Raw genomic sequence first — 18017 nt, 5'->3', positions numbered from 1 at the left:
TGAGAGTTCATAGAGTGATAATGTTAGGGGGGTTTCACACAGTGTGTTTTACAAAAAGGACACTGCAGTTATTGACCATGAGCCAGAAGTGGATTCAGCAGGAAAAAGAAGTCCTTCCTTTATATTTTTCATTCTTTTGAATCCACTTCTGGCATTAGTTTAAAGAACTGCATAAACATTGCAGTAGCTTTTTTTCCCATAAACTGCTGTGTGTTAAAGGGTTTCTGTCACCAGAAATACCTAAATGAAACTGGCTGACATTAGCGATGTGCTAATGTCAGCTGAACCTAACTAGCCTATTCCTACTTTTATCTATGCCCCGTTACTCCATAAATGTAACTTTTATAATATGCTAATTAGCCTCCTAGAGGCTCCGTTCTCCCACCTTTGTCACCTCCCTCCAAGTCTTGATTGACAGGGCCAGGCAGCATTCGCATCCTCCTGCTGGCCCTGAGTGCATGGCAAATCACGCGCCTGCGCCGTGCCGTTCAGTATTCAGCGCAGGCGCAGTAAGGAAGTTGGTAGCCAGTGACTGTCCTGCCTTCACTATGCCTGAGCTGAATACTGCATGGCGCAGGCGCGAGATTTACTATGCACTTAGGGCCGGCAGGAGGATGCGAACGTTGCCGGGCCCTGTCAATCAAGACTTTGAGGGAGGTGACAGAGGTGGGAGAACGGAGCCTCTAGGAGCAGGGGCAACGCCCCCCTCGCTCCTAGAGGCTAATTTGCATATTATAAAAGTTATATTTCTGGAGTAACGGGGGCATAGATAAAAGTAGGAATAGGCTAGTTAGGTTCAGATGACATTAGCACATCGCTAATGTCATCTAGTTTAGTTTAGGTATTTCTGGTGACAGAAACCCTTTAACCCTAAAAGAGATAAAGCTCTTCAAGTCAGCAAATATTTTACAGTCTTACTTACCAGTGTAGTATGCAATGTCAATGCCAAAGTGCATCCATTATCATAATGACAACATTTTATGCAAGTTATCAGTCTAAATAGTAAATCTCAATGACTGGATCAATAATCTGTCCATATAGGTAGGGCATGCAGCGCACGTCTGCTTGAGCAATCTCTGAGCAACGGAGTGAAGCTTCCATGACAAGCTTATTCACAAGACCATGTTTCTCTGTCCGCAAAGAACAGATCTATTAAAAAGGAATACTTTCTGTTACCATTCTATTTTTTCTCACTTCCATCAATAAAAATGGCTATTCTGATCTGTAAAAACAGACTGAATAGAACTTGTGGTGAGATTCCTAGATCTGCTCCAGAATGCTTTGTACAGCAATTAGAAGTAAGGGGGCTACTGAGTACAGACTGCTACCAGCCATTCTGAAGCCAACACAAAAAGTTTCAAACATTGGCGCAGATTTACTGATCCTGTTGAAAATATAGACAGTGTTAACTAAAGAGCCACCAAATCTATCACAGTGGATCCGACTGGATGCTAACTTTTTCTGCATGGTTAGGCACTTTTATCTGACTTTACATTGCCTAAACATCCCTTTCAGCTAAAGCCACACCACTCCTTGCTAAACCAGGTGCAGTGTTGTTGTTTTTTTTTCTCACATTTGATTAAAAAATCAAAACTAGATTTCTGCATACATTTTGACACATTTTGCAAAAAGGTGTAGGTTCAATCACATTCGTTAATGTGTTCTCTATTCAGGTATCTGGAATTTGTGGTTACAGTAAAAGTGCAGTGTGAGCAGATCCCAATTACTGGCAGAAAACATGTTTTATGATTTTTTTTTTGACTCCACAGAATGGATTGATCCAAGCCTTTTCCCCATTAGTCTAAAAGCCACCCGCTCAACTGCTACTGGAGCAACAGAGCTGTGAGACGTCTGCCTGTCGCTGGCTGGGCGGCATTTTCTTGCACCCTGGAATAAACATCTCTACATACAGTATAAGCAGCTTTTCTTCCACTGATACACATAGTGACCTATTATTCTGATGGTAGTCACAGGGAACAGCTGATTTCGGAGCAACTGCATGTGTTATAAAGAAGTGTCAGACAGTGTACACAGTGCTTCCTCTGAGCAAGTGCATCCGCATAGCAATGCAGCAAACTGTGCCCCCCGTACCATCATATATCATACACTGCTCAAAAAAATAAAGGGAACACTTAAACAACACAATGTAACTCCAAGTCAATCACACTTCTGTGAAATCAAACTGTCCACTTAGGAAGCAACACTGAGTGACAATCAATTTCACATGCTGTTGTGCAAATGGGATAGACAACAGGTGGAAATTATAGGCAATTAGCAAGACACCCCCAATAAAGGAATGGTTCGGCAGGTGGTGATCACAGACCACTTCTCAGTTCCTATGCTTCCTGGCTGATGTTTTGGTCACTTTTGAATGCTGGCGGTGCTTTCACTCTAGTGGTAGCATGAGACGGAGTCTACAACCCACACAAGTGGCTCAGGTAGTGCAGCTTATCCAGGATGGCACATCAATGCGAGCTGTGGCAAGAAGGTTTGCTGTGTCTGTCAGCGTAGTGTCCAGAGCATGGAGGCGCTACCAGGAGACAGGCCAGTACATCAGGAGACGTGGAGGAGGCCGTAGGAGGGCAACAACCCAGCAGCAGGACCGCTACCTCCGCCTTTGTGCAAGGAGGAACAGGAGGAGCACTGCCAGAGCCCTGCAAAATGACCTCCAGCAGGCCACAAATGTGCATGTGTCTGCTCAAACGGTCAGAAACAGACTCCATGAGGGTGATATGAGGGCCCGACATCCACAGGTGGGGGTTGTGCTTACAGCCCAACACCGTGCAGGACGTTTGGCATTTGCCAGAGAACACCAAGATTGGCAAATTCACCACTGGCGCCCCCTGTGCTCTTTACAGATGAAAGCAGGTTCACACTGAGCACATGTGACAGACGTGACAGAGTCTGGAGACGCTGTGGAGAACGTTCTGCTGCCTGCAACATCCTCCAGCATGACCGGTTTGGCATTAGGTCAGTAATGGTGTGGGGTGGCATTTCTTTGGAGGGCCGCACAGCCCTCCATGTGCTCGCCAGAGGTAGCCTGACTGCCATTAGGTACCGAGATGAGATCCTCAGACCCCTTGTGAGACCATATGCTGGTGCGGTTGGCCCTGGGTTCCTCCTAATGCAAGACAATGCTAGACCTCATGTGGCTGGAGTGTGTCAGCAGTTCCTGCAAGACGAAGGCATTGATGCTATGGACTGGCCCGCCCGTTCCCCAGACCTGAATCCAATTGAGCACATCTGGGACATCACGTCTCGCTCTATCCACCAACGTCACGTTGCACCACAGACTGTCCAGGAGTTGGCAGATGCTTTAGTCCAGGTCTGGGAGGAGATCCCTCAGGAGACCGTCCGCCACCTCATCAGGAGCATGCACAGGCATTGTAGGGAGGTCATACAGGCACGTGGAGGCCACACACACTACTGAGCCTCATTTTGACTTGTTTTAAGGACATTACATCAAAGTTGGATCAGCCTGTAGTGTGTTTTTCCACTTTAATTTTAAGGGGGACTCCAAATCCAAACCTCCATGGGTTAAAAAATTTGATTTCCATTTTTTTTTTGTGTGATTTTGTTGTCAGCACATTCAACTATGTAAAGAACAAAGTATTTCAGAAGAATATTTAATTAATTCAGATCTAGGATGTGTTATTTTTGTGTTCCCTTTATTTTTTTGAGCAGTGTATATACCTAGAGGTACATGCCCAGTCCCTGTGTATTGAAATCCATGTAAGTTAAAGGGGTTGTGCAAGAATGGGGGAGTTTTTGGCAACCTCCCATCCCCATTTGGCCAGACCTGTAAAGGAATGATTACTTCCCGGTGCTGGCTCCATGCTTCTTGTCCTACAGGCCTGCAATGATCCCTCCACTGGGCTACCTCGATGTCAACATCCTGTCTGACAACGTTGCAGCCAATCTTCGGCCGCAGCTGGGATTGGCTCCCCTTACATCATGACAAATGGTCACATGACGCAAAGGTATCCAGTCTTCATTGCAGCCATTCAATGTCAAGCCAGATGTTCACAGCAAGGGAGCCCAGCAGGCCTGGAGCAAGAGAACCACTTTTGGGTCAGTAGAGGTGTACGTCTTAGAGTTTGGGCATGGGGACCAGCGCTTAGTATGCACTTTACTGTGCAAACTGAAACCCCAGTGCCTGATGCTACCAATTCTTGAGCAGTTCTTTTGCAATCACTTGAAGGTTTTTAACCTCCTGCCACTTCAGGAATCTGATGGCAGCCAGTTATAGCTTGCTTTTTCTACCAAATCCAGGTAGTGCAGCCAGTATTCCTTTAACTTTGAACTTGCAAACTATGCTCTCAACTATATGTCTAGAAACATTCAGCGCCTTTGCTATCTTTTTATATCCTTTTCCTTGTTTGTGCAAGGTAATGGTGTCTTCTCTTAAAGGGTTTCTCCCTTTTTGCTGTATCCACGGTAAGGTGGTCTCTTCTCTTAAAGGGGTTGTCCTTCTTGCCATGGCAAGTTGGCACTAAGTGCCAGCCCAAGGCGGCTTTAGCTGAAAATGGATGTTTAGGTGATATAAAGTCCGATAAAAGTGTCTAGCCATGCAGAAAAAAGTTTAGCATCCAGTCGGATCCACTGTGATAGATTTGGTGGACCCTGTCTATATTTTAGACAGAATAAGTAAATCTGCCCCAAAATTTTTGTGTGTTGGCTATAGAATGGCTGACAGCAGTCTGTACTCAGTAGCTCCCTTACTATTGGTTGCTGTACAAAGCATTCTGGAGCAGATCTAGGAATCTCACCACAAGTCTTATTCTGTCCGTTTTTGTAGATCAGAATAGCCATTTTTATTCATGAGACTTAGAAAAAATAGAATGCATACAGAAGGTATTTGGTTTCTTTCCGGACAGAGAAACATGGTCTTGTGAATACTCACATCGTGGAAGCTTCACTCCGTTGCTCAGAGATTGCTCAAACAGACACGCGCTGCATGCCCTACCTATATGGGGAAATTATCGGCAAAAGTGGGAGAACAAGTCCTATTCTGCCTGTTTTTGCAGATCAGAAAAGCCTTTTTTTAATAAGATGCGTGCAAAAGGTATATGTTTTTAACGGATGCATTTTTTTGTGAAGAGAGAAACATGATCTTGTGAATAGGCTCATCATGGAAGCTTCACTCCATTGCACAGAGATTGCTCAAGCACGACATGCCTATATGGACAGATTATTGGCCTACTCATTTATATTTACTGTTTGGACTGATAACTTGCGTTAAAGGTTGTCATTATGATAATGGATGACGTCGCATATGTTTATTGGTTTATTTCAAACAGCTGAAAGTTTGTCAGTTTGGCTAATAAACCTAATTTGCAGTGCACGTTTACTGTTGGTCATGCAGAAAGCCTACATGCCTGAATCTTCTTTGCCCCAACATATTCTGGCAGTGCAGAGTTGAGACACCCCCAATGACAGTTGATCAGCGGAAATCTGTATTGTAACTTGTGTGTTTATTAGATGGCTTTAATGTTATCTATTATATCCTGTCACCTAGATCATTGAAAACCACTATTCAAATGTTTTGGATCTGCCGACAGAAAAAGTCCTGGTTGGAAGTGTAAATGAGACTGTGGCACACCCAACAGTTACCATGTACTGGTCACTCTCTGTATCAGTTTTCTCTCTGGGTGGGTTGGTGTCTTCATTTTTTGTTGGATGGATTGCAGACAAACTTGGAAGGTAAGTAGTTTTATGTTCAGTATATAAGCAAGAACTGACTTTTCCATCGTTTTGTGTTGCACTGTACCACATTATTTTTTTTTTGTAGATCCAAATTTTAATTTTCTGTAACAAAAGTAACAATGTAAAAAGTACAACCATATTAGTCAATTTGATCCCTTGATCCACCCAACCCAACCCAACCTTCCTTATTTTGCGATGTGTCTCTAGAAAACTAGAAAGGAGGCCATAGGACAGGGGGGGATCCAGCATATATATCTCAAACAGGAGAACAGAAAGAGGAGTAATATAGGCCCCAAACTAGTCCCTAAGTTTTCCATACCAACCATATCTTCTTCCATTTTTGTTCCCTATTTCTTTGCATATATAAGATATTTTCGTATCTTTTAACTTTATTCACTAAGTTTACCCACATCTTTAAATTTGGGGAATTACAAGAGAACCACATTCTTGTGATCAGCAATCGGGCCAGGAAAGTTATTCTGGTGAGGAGAGACTTTATATCTTTGCTGCAGTTCACCTCAGACATATCATTCAATAACCAACATTGTGGGGTCGACGGGAACGATACCCTCAGATTCTGCTTTATAAATTCAGAAACTGAGCTCCAATAATTACCTATCTCCAAACAGGACCAAAACATGTGTAAAACATCTGCATCCAGTGCACCACATCTTGGACAATTAGAAGTTTCCCTATATCCACATTTATTTAGCCATCTCGGGGTAATATACAATATTAAACTGAACTACAACGTGATTAAAGTTGTGCGATACTAACCTTAAACTTCTACATATCTTTTACCAGTTTATCGTGTCATTATTAAGACAGTCCACCCCCCACCCTTTTTGACCAGGGGAAACTATCTCCTTGAATAGTGAATTAACTAATATCTTATAGAATTGCGTACCACATTAAGTTCTTAATTTTCACTACTCTGAGCATAGAGGAGCCATCTGACGTTGGTCGTAAGGTGTTCTACACCTTCAATAGCTGTCAGCTGACAGCCGTATATCCTACCTTCCCCGTAGGCACATGTGGTTCATCCAAATGTGTATGAGTTTTCAATGAGGAGAGAGAAGAAAGACACTGACAGACACCTCTGGCAGGCAGTTATTCCCCCAGAGAACAAAAGGATCAGGCGGAAAAATCCATGCCTGATCCTTCTCTCCTCCAACATCATCTACATACAGATTAGATTGCCAGCTGGTCCCACTGGAAACAGTAGTTTAATATGTATGGGGGCCTTTAGTGATATGATGCAATCAACACAAAAAACAGAAATGTATAATGTAGAGTTGACAGTATAAATTAGTTATATCGCTGATAGCGATATAACTGCAGCTTAGACAAAAATTTGTATATGTCTTTTAACTTCAGACGTTTGCGTGCTATGATCACTTTTTCAATGTTCAGATAATTTAATAGTTCTACCACTGAGGAAGATTTATTATGGAGATTACACCAGATTTGTGGTGCAATTTGCAAGAAAAAAATAGTGTTTAAGCTTTGTACCACATTTATCACCTGCTTTAAACTATTTTACTCCTTGTCTGCCAAAGGGGTGTGGCTACATGACAAAGAGGCGTGTCTTAAAGGCTCCATGTACCAAAAAATGCACCAACACTTTGGCACATATTTGGAGTAAAACTAAGCCAGCTTATAGGTGGCGTAAACTTAGACTAGACAACTAAAAATACTATTATAAATCTGGCACAGTCTAAGTTTCCACTTACTGTTAGACAGTATTGGCAATCTGTTTCCCTGCTGTCTCTGCAGTTAGTGGTAAAAATACCACAGTTCAGAAACTCAGACAATTTTTTGATGCACAGACACGTTTTTGGCGCATGGACAGAATTCTGGCATAAATCTGGCACAGGATTTAACATACTCCAAATTTATTAAGGTCCACGCTCCAAATTAGTACATTTGCCTAAAATTACGACTGTTAGTAAATCTGCCCCATGAGTTTTTATTATGTTATGTCAAGTGATTATGTCTGTTCCATTGAAACAAGCTCAGCTCTGCTGCATCTGTCTATAATGCAGTTGACACAATCAGCCATATTATAGCTAACAGGCCCTGGAGATAGTGCTTTACACACAAAGCCTGATTCCTTTTAATGTTACTGTCTTTTAAAATTGATTATTATCTCTATTAGCATTATTGCTTTAATCACGTCTCCTACATTCTGTGTAAGCTACTAGACATTTTGCATGAGAGGTTAGTGTGTGGGATTAGTGTATGTTGGTAGAAAGTCGTACAGACAGCAAGGATGGGTGTGTAGAACCTGTTATGTGAGGACTTGTTGTCCTGTACTATGAACTATGGCCATTATAATAAAACATCTCATTTTATACCTGTCACTTACACTTATCTGTGATTGAGTTACACTTCTACAAAAGGCTTATGATTAATTTTTGACCAGGCTGGAATATATGGCTATTGATCAGTCAGATTTCCTGTGAAAATATGATTACCATGCTAAAGGTCCTGCATAGGCCGTGCAATCTATCCGCATATATCCTCCCTGATTTTAGCTCTTATTGTTTGTTTCAGGATTAAAGCCATGATGGTTGTGAATACTCTGGCCGTCATTGGTTCCCTTCTCATGGGCTTGGCTCCGCTGGGTCAGGCTCACGCTCTAGTAATTTCTGGCAGACTTATAACTGGTCTTTATTGTGGTAAGTGGGTCACACACCAAATGCTCATATCAATTTTCAACCTGAATGTTGTTTTTCTATGTATCTCACGTGATTCATTACAGTACATATACAGTCGTGGCCAAAAGTTTTGAGAATTACATAAATATTGGAAATTGGAAAAGTTGCTGCTTAAGTTTTTATAATAGCAATTTGCATATACTCCAGAATGTTATGAAGAGTGATCAGATAAATTGCATAGTCCTTCTTTGCCATGAAAATTAACTTAAAGGGTTTCTATCACTTCATATCACATATTTAGGTGTCAGACACTAGCGATCCGCTAGTGTCTGCTCTAACAAACCATCCTAATATGATAGGTTTTGGGGCAACCGTTTTGCTAAAATAACAACTTATATCTATATGCTAATGAGCCTCTAGGTGCTATGGAGGCGTCATTAGCACCTAGAGGCTCCGTCTACCTTCCTAAACTGCCGCCGCCCAGTGCGTCCCTCCAGCCCACCCATCTCCTGCTGAAGCGATCCTCTCCGTGCGCGTCTCTGTTCTGCGCATGCGCAGTGAATGTCTGACCGCTTCCCTGCTCAGACATCTCCACTGCGCCTGTTCCTCGGAGCACTATGATGTCATCGGCGCAGGCGCAGTGGAGATGTCTGAGCAGGGAAGCGGTCAGACATTCACTGCGCATGCGCAGAACAGAGACGCGCACGGAGAGGATCGCTTCAGCAGGAGATGGGCGGGCTGGAGGGACGCACTGGGCGGCGGCAGTTCAGGAAGGTAGACGGAGCCTCTAGGTGCTAATGACGCCCCCATAGCACCTAGAGGCTCATTAGCATATAGATATAAGTTGTTATTTTAGCAAAACGGCTGCCCCAAAACCTATCATATTAGGATGGTTTGTTAGAGCAGACACTAGCGGATCGCTAGTGTCTGACACCTAAATATGTGATATGAAGTGATAGAAACCCTTTAATCCCAAAAAACCTTTCCACTGCATTTCATTGCTGTCATTAAAGGACCTGCTGAGATCATTTCAGTGATCGTCTTGTTAACTCAGGTGAGAATGTTGACTAGCACAAGACTGGAGATCATTATGTCAGGCTGATTGGGTTAAAATGGCAGACTTGACATGTTAAAAGAAGGGTGATGCTTGAAATCATTGTTCTTCCATTGTTAACCATGGTGACCTGCAAAGAAACGCGTGCAGCCATCATTGCGTTGCATAAAAATGGCTTCACAGGTAAGGATATTGTGGCTACTAAGATTGCACCTCAATCAACAATTTATAGGATCATCAAGAACTTCAAGGAAAGAGGTTCAATTCTTGTTAAGAAGGCTTCAGGGCATCCAAGAAAGTCCAGCAAGCGCCAGGATCGTCTCCTAAAGAGGATTCAGCTGCGGGATCGGAGTGCCACCAGTGCAGAGCTTGCTCAGAAATGGCAGCAGGCAGGTGTGAGCGCATCTGCACGCACAGTGAGGCGAAGACTTTTGGAAGATGGCCTGGTGTCAAGAAGGGCAGCAAAGAAGCCACTTCTCTCCAAAAAAAACATCAGGGACAGATTGATCTTCTGCAGAAAGTATGGTGAATGGACTGCTGAGGACTGGGGCAAAGTCATATTCTCCGAAGAAGCCTCTTTTCGATTGTTTAGGGCATCTGGAAAAAGGCTTGTCCGGAGAAGAAAAGGTGAGCGCTACCATCAGTCCTGTGTCATGCCAACAGTAAAGCATCCTGAGACCATTCATGTGTGGGGTTGCTTCTCATCCAAGGGAGTGGGCTCACTCACAATTTTGCCCAAAAACACAGCCATGAATAAAGAATGGTACCAAAACACCCTGCAACAGCAACTTCTTCCAACAATCCAACAACAGTTTGGTGAAGAACAATGCTTTTACCAGCACGATGGAGCACCGTGCCATAAGGCAAAAGTGATAACTAAGTGGCTCGGGGACCAAAACGTTGATATTTTGGGTCTATGGCCTGGAAACTCCCCAGATCTTAATCCCATTGAGAACTTGTGGTCAATCCTCAAGAGGCGGGTGGACAAACAAAAAACCACTAATTCTGACAAACTCCAAGAAGTGATTATGAAAGAATGGGTTGCTATCAGTCAGGAATTGGCCCAGAAGTTGATTGAGAGCATGCCCAGTCGAATTGCAGAGGTCCTGAAAAAGAAGGGCCAACACTGCAAATACTGACTCTTTGCATAAATGTCATGTAATTGTCGATAAAAGCCTTTGAAACGTATGAAGTGCGTGCAATTATATTTCACTACATCACAGAAACAACTGAAACAAAGATCTAAAAGCAGTTTAGCAGCAAACTTTGTGAAAACTAATATTTGTGTCATTCTCAAAACTTTTGGCCACGACTGTATATATATATATATATATCCAAAATAAGAAGGACACAGCATAGCTGGGTTAAATAGAAAATCCCAAACCAATTTATTCAAAAGGGTACAGAGAGAGAGTATATATATATATATATATATATATATATATACACATACAGAGAGAGAGAGTATATATATATATATATATATATACAGAGAGAGAGTATATATATATATATATATATATATATACAGTACAGACCAAAAGTTTGGACACACCTTCTCATTCAAAGAGTTTTCTTTATTTTCATGACTATGAAGGCATCAAAACTATGAATTAAAACATGTGGAATTATATACATAACAAACAAGTGTGAAACAACTGAAAATATGTCATATTCTAGGTTCTTCAAAGTAGCCACCTTTTGCTTTGATTACTGCTTTGCACACTCTTGGCATTCTCTTGATGAGCTTCAAGAGGTAGTCCCCTGAAATGGTTTTCACTTCACAGGTGTGCCCTGTCAGGTTTAATAAGTGTGATTTCTTGCCTTATAAATGGGGTTGGGACCATCAGTTGCGTTGAGGAGAAGTCAGGTGGATACACAGCTGATAGTCCTACTGAATAGACTGTTAGAATTTGTATTATGGCAAGAAAAAAGCAGGTAAGTAAAGAAAAACGAGTGGCCATCATTACTTTAAGAAATGAAGGTCAGTCAGTCAGCCGAATAATTTGGAAAACTTTAAAAAGTAAGGGCTATTTGACCATGAAGGAGAGTGATGGGGTGCTGCGCCAGATGACCTGGCCTCCACAGTCACCGGACCTGAACCCAATCGAGATGGTTTGGGGTGAGCTGGACTGCAGAGTGAAGGCAAAAGGGCCAACAAGTGCTAAGCATCTCTGGGAACTCCTTCAAGACTGTTGGAAGACCATTTCAGGGGACTACCTCTTGAAGCTCATCAAGAGAATGCCAAGAGTGTGCAAAGCAGTAATCAAAGCAAAAGGTGGCTACTTTGAAGAACCTAGAATATGACATATTTTCAGTTCTTTCACACTTGTTTGTTATGTATACAATTCCACATGTGTTAATTCATAGTTTTGATGCCTTCATAGTCATGAAATAAAGAAAACTCTTTGAATGAGAAGGTGTGTCCAAACTTTTGGTCTGTACTGTATATATATATATATATATATATATATATGTATACACAGAGAAAGAGAAAGGCAGAAGATAACCAGGTTGTGCCTCTTGTGTAGCGTATTCATATACTTTCCAGCAAATGCACGCTGTTCCAATAGCCTGGGTCATATGGATACATATATCTCATTTAAAATTGGTCCCTTTGTTACTGGAAGTTGTAACTTAGACCTATTTTAATGTTTGCCATACAAGTTATAACTATGGGAATAAATGGATTATCCCCTTTCAATGTGTGCTATAAGGGTCTGTCTCTATAGGCCAGAGTTGAGAGGTGCTAATAAAAGGCCATTTCTTGCTTAGGTGGATCCAGCCATGTATTACAATTACACAGTTGGGCATTCATATGAATGGGTTTCATGTAATAATGCAATTCTATCATCTGATCACTGGATGGTCCAGAGGCTAACCCTGCTTCGATCAACTGATTGCTGGGCTAGCTTTATGTAAATATATATATATTAGATGTTATGCCTGTTACAAAACGGGCGCTAGAATTGGCCGGTGTGCAGAGCAATCATCACACCGTGTGCCATGGACGGCGCTGGCGGCGTGTGGGGCAGCCGGCGCTCGGGTTGTGGTCAGTGCAGACAGCACGTGGGGTCGACGTTGATCGGTGACTGGTGGCACTGACTGATGGCTAAGACGACTGACACTGACTGGTGGCTGAGACTGCGGGCGCTGTGACTGGTGGCTGAGATGGCTGGCACTGACTGGTGGTGCTGATACCACTGGCAGCAACTGGTGGCTAATACTGATGGCAGCAGCAGCTGCTGTATCTGACAGGACTGTAATGGCGGCGCTTCTGTTTCATTTAATGGCGGCGCTCAAACTGACACAGTACACCATAATAACGGTGCGCTGCTGTGGGCGATCCGAGCGGCGTGTTGTGCGCCTTGTGTGCCGCAATTGTGGGCGGTACCAGCGGCGTGTAGGACAGCGCTGTTGCTGTGGGTGGTTCAGGAGGCCTGAGGTGCGATGTGTTTTTATTGGCTGCTGGCGCAATTGTGGGCGGTACCTGCGGCATGTGGGGCGGCTTTGATGTTACCAATCTGTTGCTGTGGGCAGTTCAGGAGGCCTGAGGTGCGCCGTGTTTCTATTGGGCGTCGGCGCGCTGATGTGGGAGGTCCGGACGGCTGTGCGGTGTGCTGTGATTCTATTGGCCGGCACATCGTGCATGCACATTTAAATTGGCGCATAGCATATGCGCATTTAACTTCGGCACACATGCACCGACACAGCGCAGGCACAGAGGGATTTTATTATATAGGATATAAATATATATATATATTGCTATTATAACATCCTGTACAATACAGTGAACACATTATTTATGGTGATCAATTGCTTTTCTTTTTGGTATTTAACCCATAATAAAAGTTAAAGGAATTACCCCACAAAAAGTATTGCTATGCAATGAAGTATTATTGCAATATATACATACAATAACAATTGTTCGTCTTTTTACATATGTTACATTTTCCTCTCTGATAGCGCCCCCTTCTGTTTCTCCTTCTGGTCCACCTTGTACTGCATTCAGAGATGGATTAACATGCTCCATAGCCTTCCTCCCCTCAGTACTGGTGCAGTGACCTCTGAGAGAAGCAGATTAGGTGGCCCAGACAACTTTCTTCTATTCATTCCTACTTCTAAATTCATGGACCTTTACAGCCATATCTCTCTCTAGACAGTGGATAAGGAAGTCAGGAGAGGGCATTACATAAAAGATGTATCTCTACTGTATATATGACAGAATATTTTCTATGCAGATGAGGAAAGGGTTAACAAGCGCTAATTGCAATTCATCCTGGGAGATGCAGGTACAAAGTTTTCCAAATACGAGAGTAAAAAAAAGTTTTAAGTTCATAGGGTAATCCCTTTAATAAACTAAGGCCTCTTTCACACGGGCGAGATTTCCGAGGTGAACGCATTGCACCCGCACTAAATCCGGACCCATTAATTTCTATGGGGCTGTGTACATGAGCAGTAATTTTTATGCATCACTTGTGCGTTGTGTGAAAATCACAGCATGCTCTATATTGTGCGTTTTTCACTTAACACAGGCCCCATAGAAGTGAATGGGGCTGCGTGAAAATCGCAAGCATCCGCAAACAAGTGTGGATGCGGTGCGATTTTCACGCATGGTTGCTAGGAGATGATCGGGATGGGGACCCGATCTTCATAATTTTCCCTTATAATATGGTTATAAGGGAAAATAATAGCATTCTGAATACAGAATGCTTAGTAAAATAGCAAATAATTTAACTCACCCCATCCACTTGTTTGCGCAGCCCGGTTTGTCTTTTTTCTTTTTGACCTGGGTAAAGGACCTTTGATGACATCACTGTGCTCATCACATGATCCATCACCATGGTGATGGATCATGTGATGGACCATGTGATGAGCGCAGTGACGTCACCCAGGTCCTTTTCCTCCTGTCATCAAAGAAGAAGACAGAAGAGAAGCCGGGCTGCGTGAACAAGTGGATGAGGTGAGTTAAATATTTTTTTATTTTATTTTTTAACCCCCTCCATCCCTATTTTACTAAGCATTCTGTATTAGGAATGCTATTATTTTCCCTTATAACCATGTTATAAGGGAAAAAAATAAAATCTACACAACACCTAACCCAAACCCGAACTTCTGTGAAGAACTCCGGGTTCGGGTCTGGGTACCAAACATGCCAATTTTTCTCACACGCGTGCAAAACGCATTAAAACGCTTTGCACTCGCGGGTATAAATCAAGCATTTTCCTGCAACGCACCCGCATCTTTTCCCGCCCGTGTGAACCCAGCCTAAGGGGGACATTTATTAAGACCAGTGATTTAATCCCTTTAATAAAAATTTAATAAAAAAACTGAACAATGGATCCGTGAAAAACAGACCGCTATACACTGAAAAAGCCCTACGGTCGTGTGAAAGAGGCCTAACACCCAGCATTTAATTACCAGTGAGTCCGTTTATATTGACCACCAGCTTAGTAATGCCGCAGTAAAAGGTATGTATTTTGAGCTGACACTTTATCAGTAGCTGTCAGACCTGTGGTTAAACGTCAATTAATTTACTGACATGGTCTGACAGCTACTGATAAAGTGTCAGATCAAAATACATACCTTTTACTGCGGCATTACTAAGCTGGTGGTCAATATAAACGGACTCACTGGTAATTAAATGCTGGGCGTTAAGGAGTGAGAGGAGATTGTGCACATCTCCACCGCCCGTTCAGGAGACATCCGTGCACACAAAGGAGTGGCAAACAAAGTTTTTAACCTGTGTGTTGGCTCAGAGCCGTTTTAATTTCACAAATTAGGCCTCATGCACACGGCCGTTGTTTAGGTCCGGATCCGTGCCGCAGTTTTGGCGGTCGTGTGCATGAGGCCTAAAAGTTAAGTTTTAATTGATTTACTACCTGGGTCAAGTTAGGTTATGAGCCGCTTAGGCTTTGGAATATGTTGTAGGTGATGTACCTGTGCACAGGTATTGGTCCCTCTTGAGAATTACTAAAGTTATATAAAGGCGCAGGGCTCTACATAACTTTGGCTCTTGCTGCTGCTGGCCGTGCAACGTGTTTTAAACTACGCCATTTACCTTGCTGGCATAGTTTAAGACCATTCTCCACACCATAAACTGGCTTGGAAAATGATGCATGAGATGGGCATGATGGTCCGCCCTCTTCCCTGCCCACTGCATAATCTAGTACATGACAATCTTATTCTAACAAATCTAGAACCAGCCCTGTACCTCACAAGAATCCAGAGATCTCCCCATTCATTGCTCTGCTAGATTTATTCCAAGCTGTGAGCTTAGGGAACATGTCCTTTTTCAGGGGTGTGTCCTTTCTGCTGCGTCTGGTGACAGATGAAAGATGGAACTGAGCATGTATGTCAGCCTCAGTGAGCTGGATAGAGAATTTAGAAAAGCACAAACAGCAGGTGGCGCTATACAATAAGATTTCATTGAATAACTCAGTTGCTATAATAAATCTTTAATTACATGCAATTACACCAGGTGCTGGTTTGAAAACTGTAGAATATCTTTCTGGGACAACCCCTTTAATTCTATTTTATGTGTATGACCTTAAGAAATAAAGCAAATGTGTGCATACCTTCAGCATGCAATCACTGAAAAAAGATCTAGTTTTGCAGGTTTTGTATATTTTAGAGGAAATGTAAATTAAGCACAAATCAGCTGTGTACAAGGACAATCTATGTATAAGTTGTAAATAATCATCATAACTCTTTATTTAGGTTTAGCATCCGGACTAGTACCCATCTATATAGGGGAAATTTCACCTACTGCTCTACGAGGAGCTCTCGGAACTTTACACCAGCTTGGCATTGTAACTGGGATTCTTATCAGTCAGGTAAGTGCTACAGTATAATATGTACAGTAGACATAAACATAATTAGATATTGGTTGTAAAAATAGAAAATAGTATCTCTCTAATTAGAGATATTTCTCTATTTCACACATCTTATGACGGTCATTCATCTAAATGGCCACCCTGTAATATGTCTTCCCTGTAGTGGCCACTGCAGCTTCTGTTCTCTGCTCAACACAGCAGCAGATCCCATATTAAACAGGTTGTCTGGGATTAGACTGCGCCCATATGAATAAAAGCAGTTTTACGGACAGCATTATATGCGGATACAGTCATCCAGCCAAGATCTTGGGGAGCAGAGGGTCTTCAGAATTAATAAAATGTATTTGCACTGTTAGGGCTCATGCCCACGACTGTATGTATTTTGATGACATCCGTGTGCATTCAGTTTTTTGCGGGAACGGAACAGCTGGCCCCTAATAGAACAGTCCTATCCTTGTCTGTAATGTGGACAAGAATAGGACATGTTCTATTTTTTTGTGGAACGGACATACGGACATACAGAATGCACACGGAGTAACTTCCGTATTTTTTGGGGACCCATTGCAATGAATGGCTCCGCATACCGTCCGCAAAAAAAAATGAATAAATACGTTTGTGTGCATAAGCGCTTAACATGCACATCTGGACATTTTGGAAAACAAAATCAGAAGTGGATCATAAAAGGAAAGCATACAGGACAGATATGGCTTCTCCACTTTTTTTTATTCACTACTGGTTTTGGCTTTCAAAACTGCATCAGAAAATGTGACCGTGTGGCCGTACCCTCAGGCTATAGGAACATTTTGTGTATTACAATACAGGAGTCCACATCGTTCATCAGTAAACAATATATAGCACCCCATATCTAACATCAGGTTTACACTGTCCTATCTGAGGACAGTATGAAGTAGTGACAGATCTTCGCTTGCTTGCCAATGTGTTGTACGGGAGTAGTTTACTAGGTACGGAGCAAGCTGAGCACTGTGTGAGCCAGGAATGCTGTAAATCGGAGTCCTGATCTTCATGAGCTGTAGGTTCCTCCAGTTCTACCACTGCTGATGGATAGCTATTCCACTATTAGGCTACATGCACACAAACGTTGTTTGTTTCCGTGTCCGTTCATTTTTTTTTGCAGATAGGATGCGGACCCATTCATTTCAATGGGTCTGCAAAAAACGCGGACAGCACACCGTGTGCTGTCCGCATCAGTATGTCCATTTCGTTGCCCCGCAAAAAAAATTGTGCATGTCCTATTTTTTTCTAGTTTGCGGACAAGGATAGGCATTATTACAATAGATCCGAATAAAAACAGATCCGCGGAACATACGGAACATCATCTGTTTTTTTTTGGGCGGACCGCAAAACACATACGGTCATGTGCATGTAGGCTTAGGGAGAAAGCTGTCAATCAGCTGATGGGATGGTAGTCTGGAGCTCATGCCTATCGTTCACTGCTGGCTCACACAGCGTCTGGCTCAAGCTATGCCTGGTAAACTATGATTTTATGAAATGAAACCATATTGACAAGTGACACACCTCTGTAGTCAGGGTGTCTGTCATTACTTTATAGTGCCCTCAGATATAACCTGCTGATCCCTTTAAATACCATTGTTGTGCTTATTCATAGGATTAAACTAGTATATAGTTTAAATCAAAAGGTAATTTTAACCCCTTTCCGACCACCATACGGCTATTTACGTCGGCATTCGGAACTTTAAAGATGGGGCGCGCTCCTTGGTGGAGCGGGCACCATAGAAGCAG

At 42.6% G+C, this 18017-nt stretch overlaps 1 protein-coding gene across 1 annotated transcript in view; it reads left to right on the top strand.

Annotated features, from left to right (window-relative positions):
- The window catches only part of SLC2A2 (solute carrier family 2 member 2), a 55417-nt gene that overhangs the window by 9903 nt on the left and 27497 nt on the right, over positions 1-18017 (top strand). The window contains exons 3-5 of the mRNA XM_040428226.1: positions 5519-5703; positions 8263-8387; positions 16141-16256. Coding sequence (XP_040284160.1) covers positions 5519-5703; positions 8263-8387; positions 16141-16256 — 426 coding nt within the window. The remainder of the gene's footprint in view (positions 1-5518; positions 5704-8262; positions 8388-16140; positions 16257-18017) is intronic.

This window comes from Bufo bufo, chromosome 4 (genome assembly GCF_905171765.1).
Source record: "Bufo bufo chromosome 4, aBufBuf1.1, whole genome shotgun sequence".
NCBI classification, from domain to species: Eukaryota; Metazoa; Chordata; class Amphibia; order Anura; family Bufonidae; genus Bufo; species Bufo bufo.
This window is presented reverse-complemented; position numbering and strand designations above follow the sequence as displayed.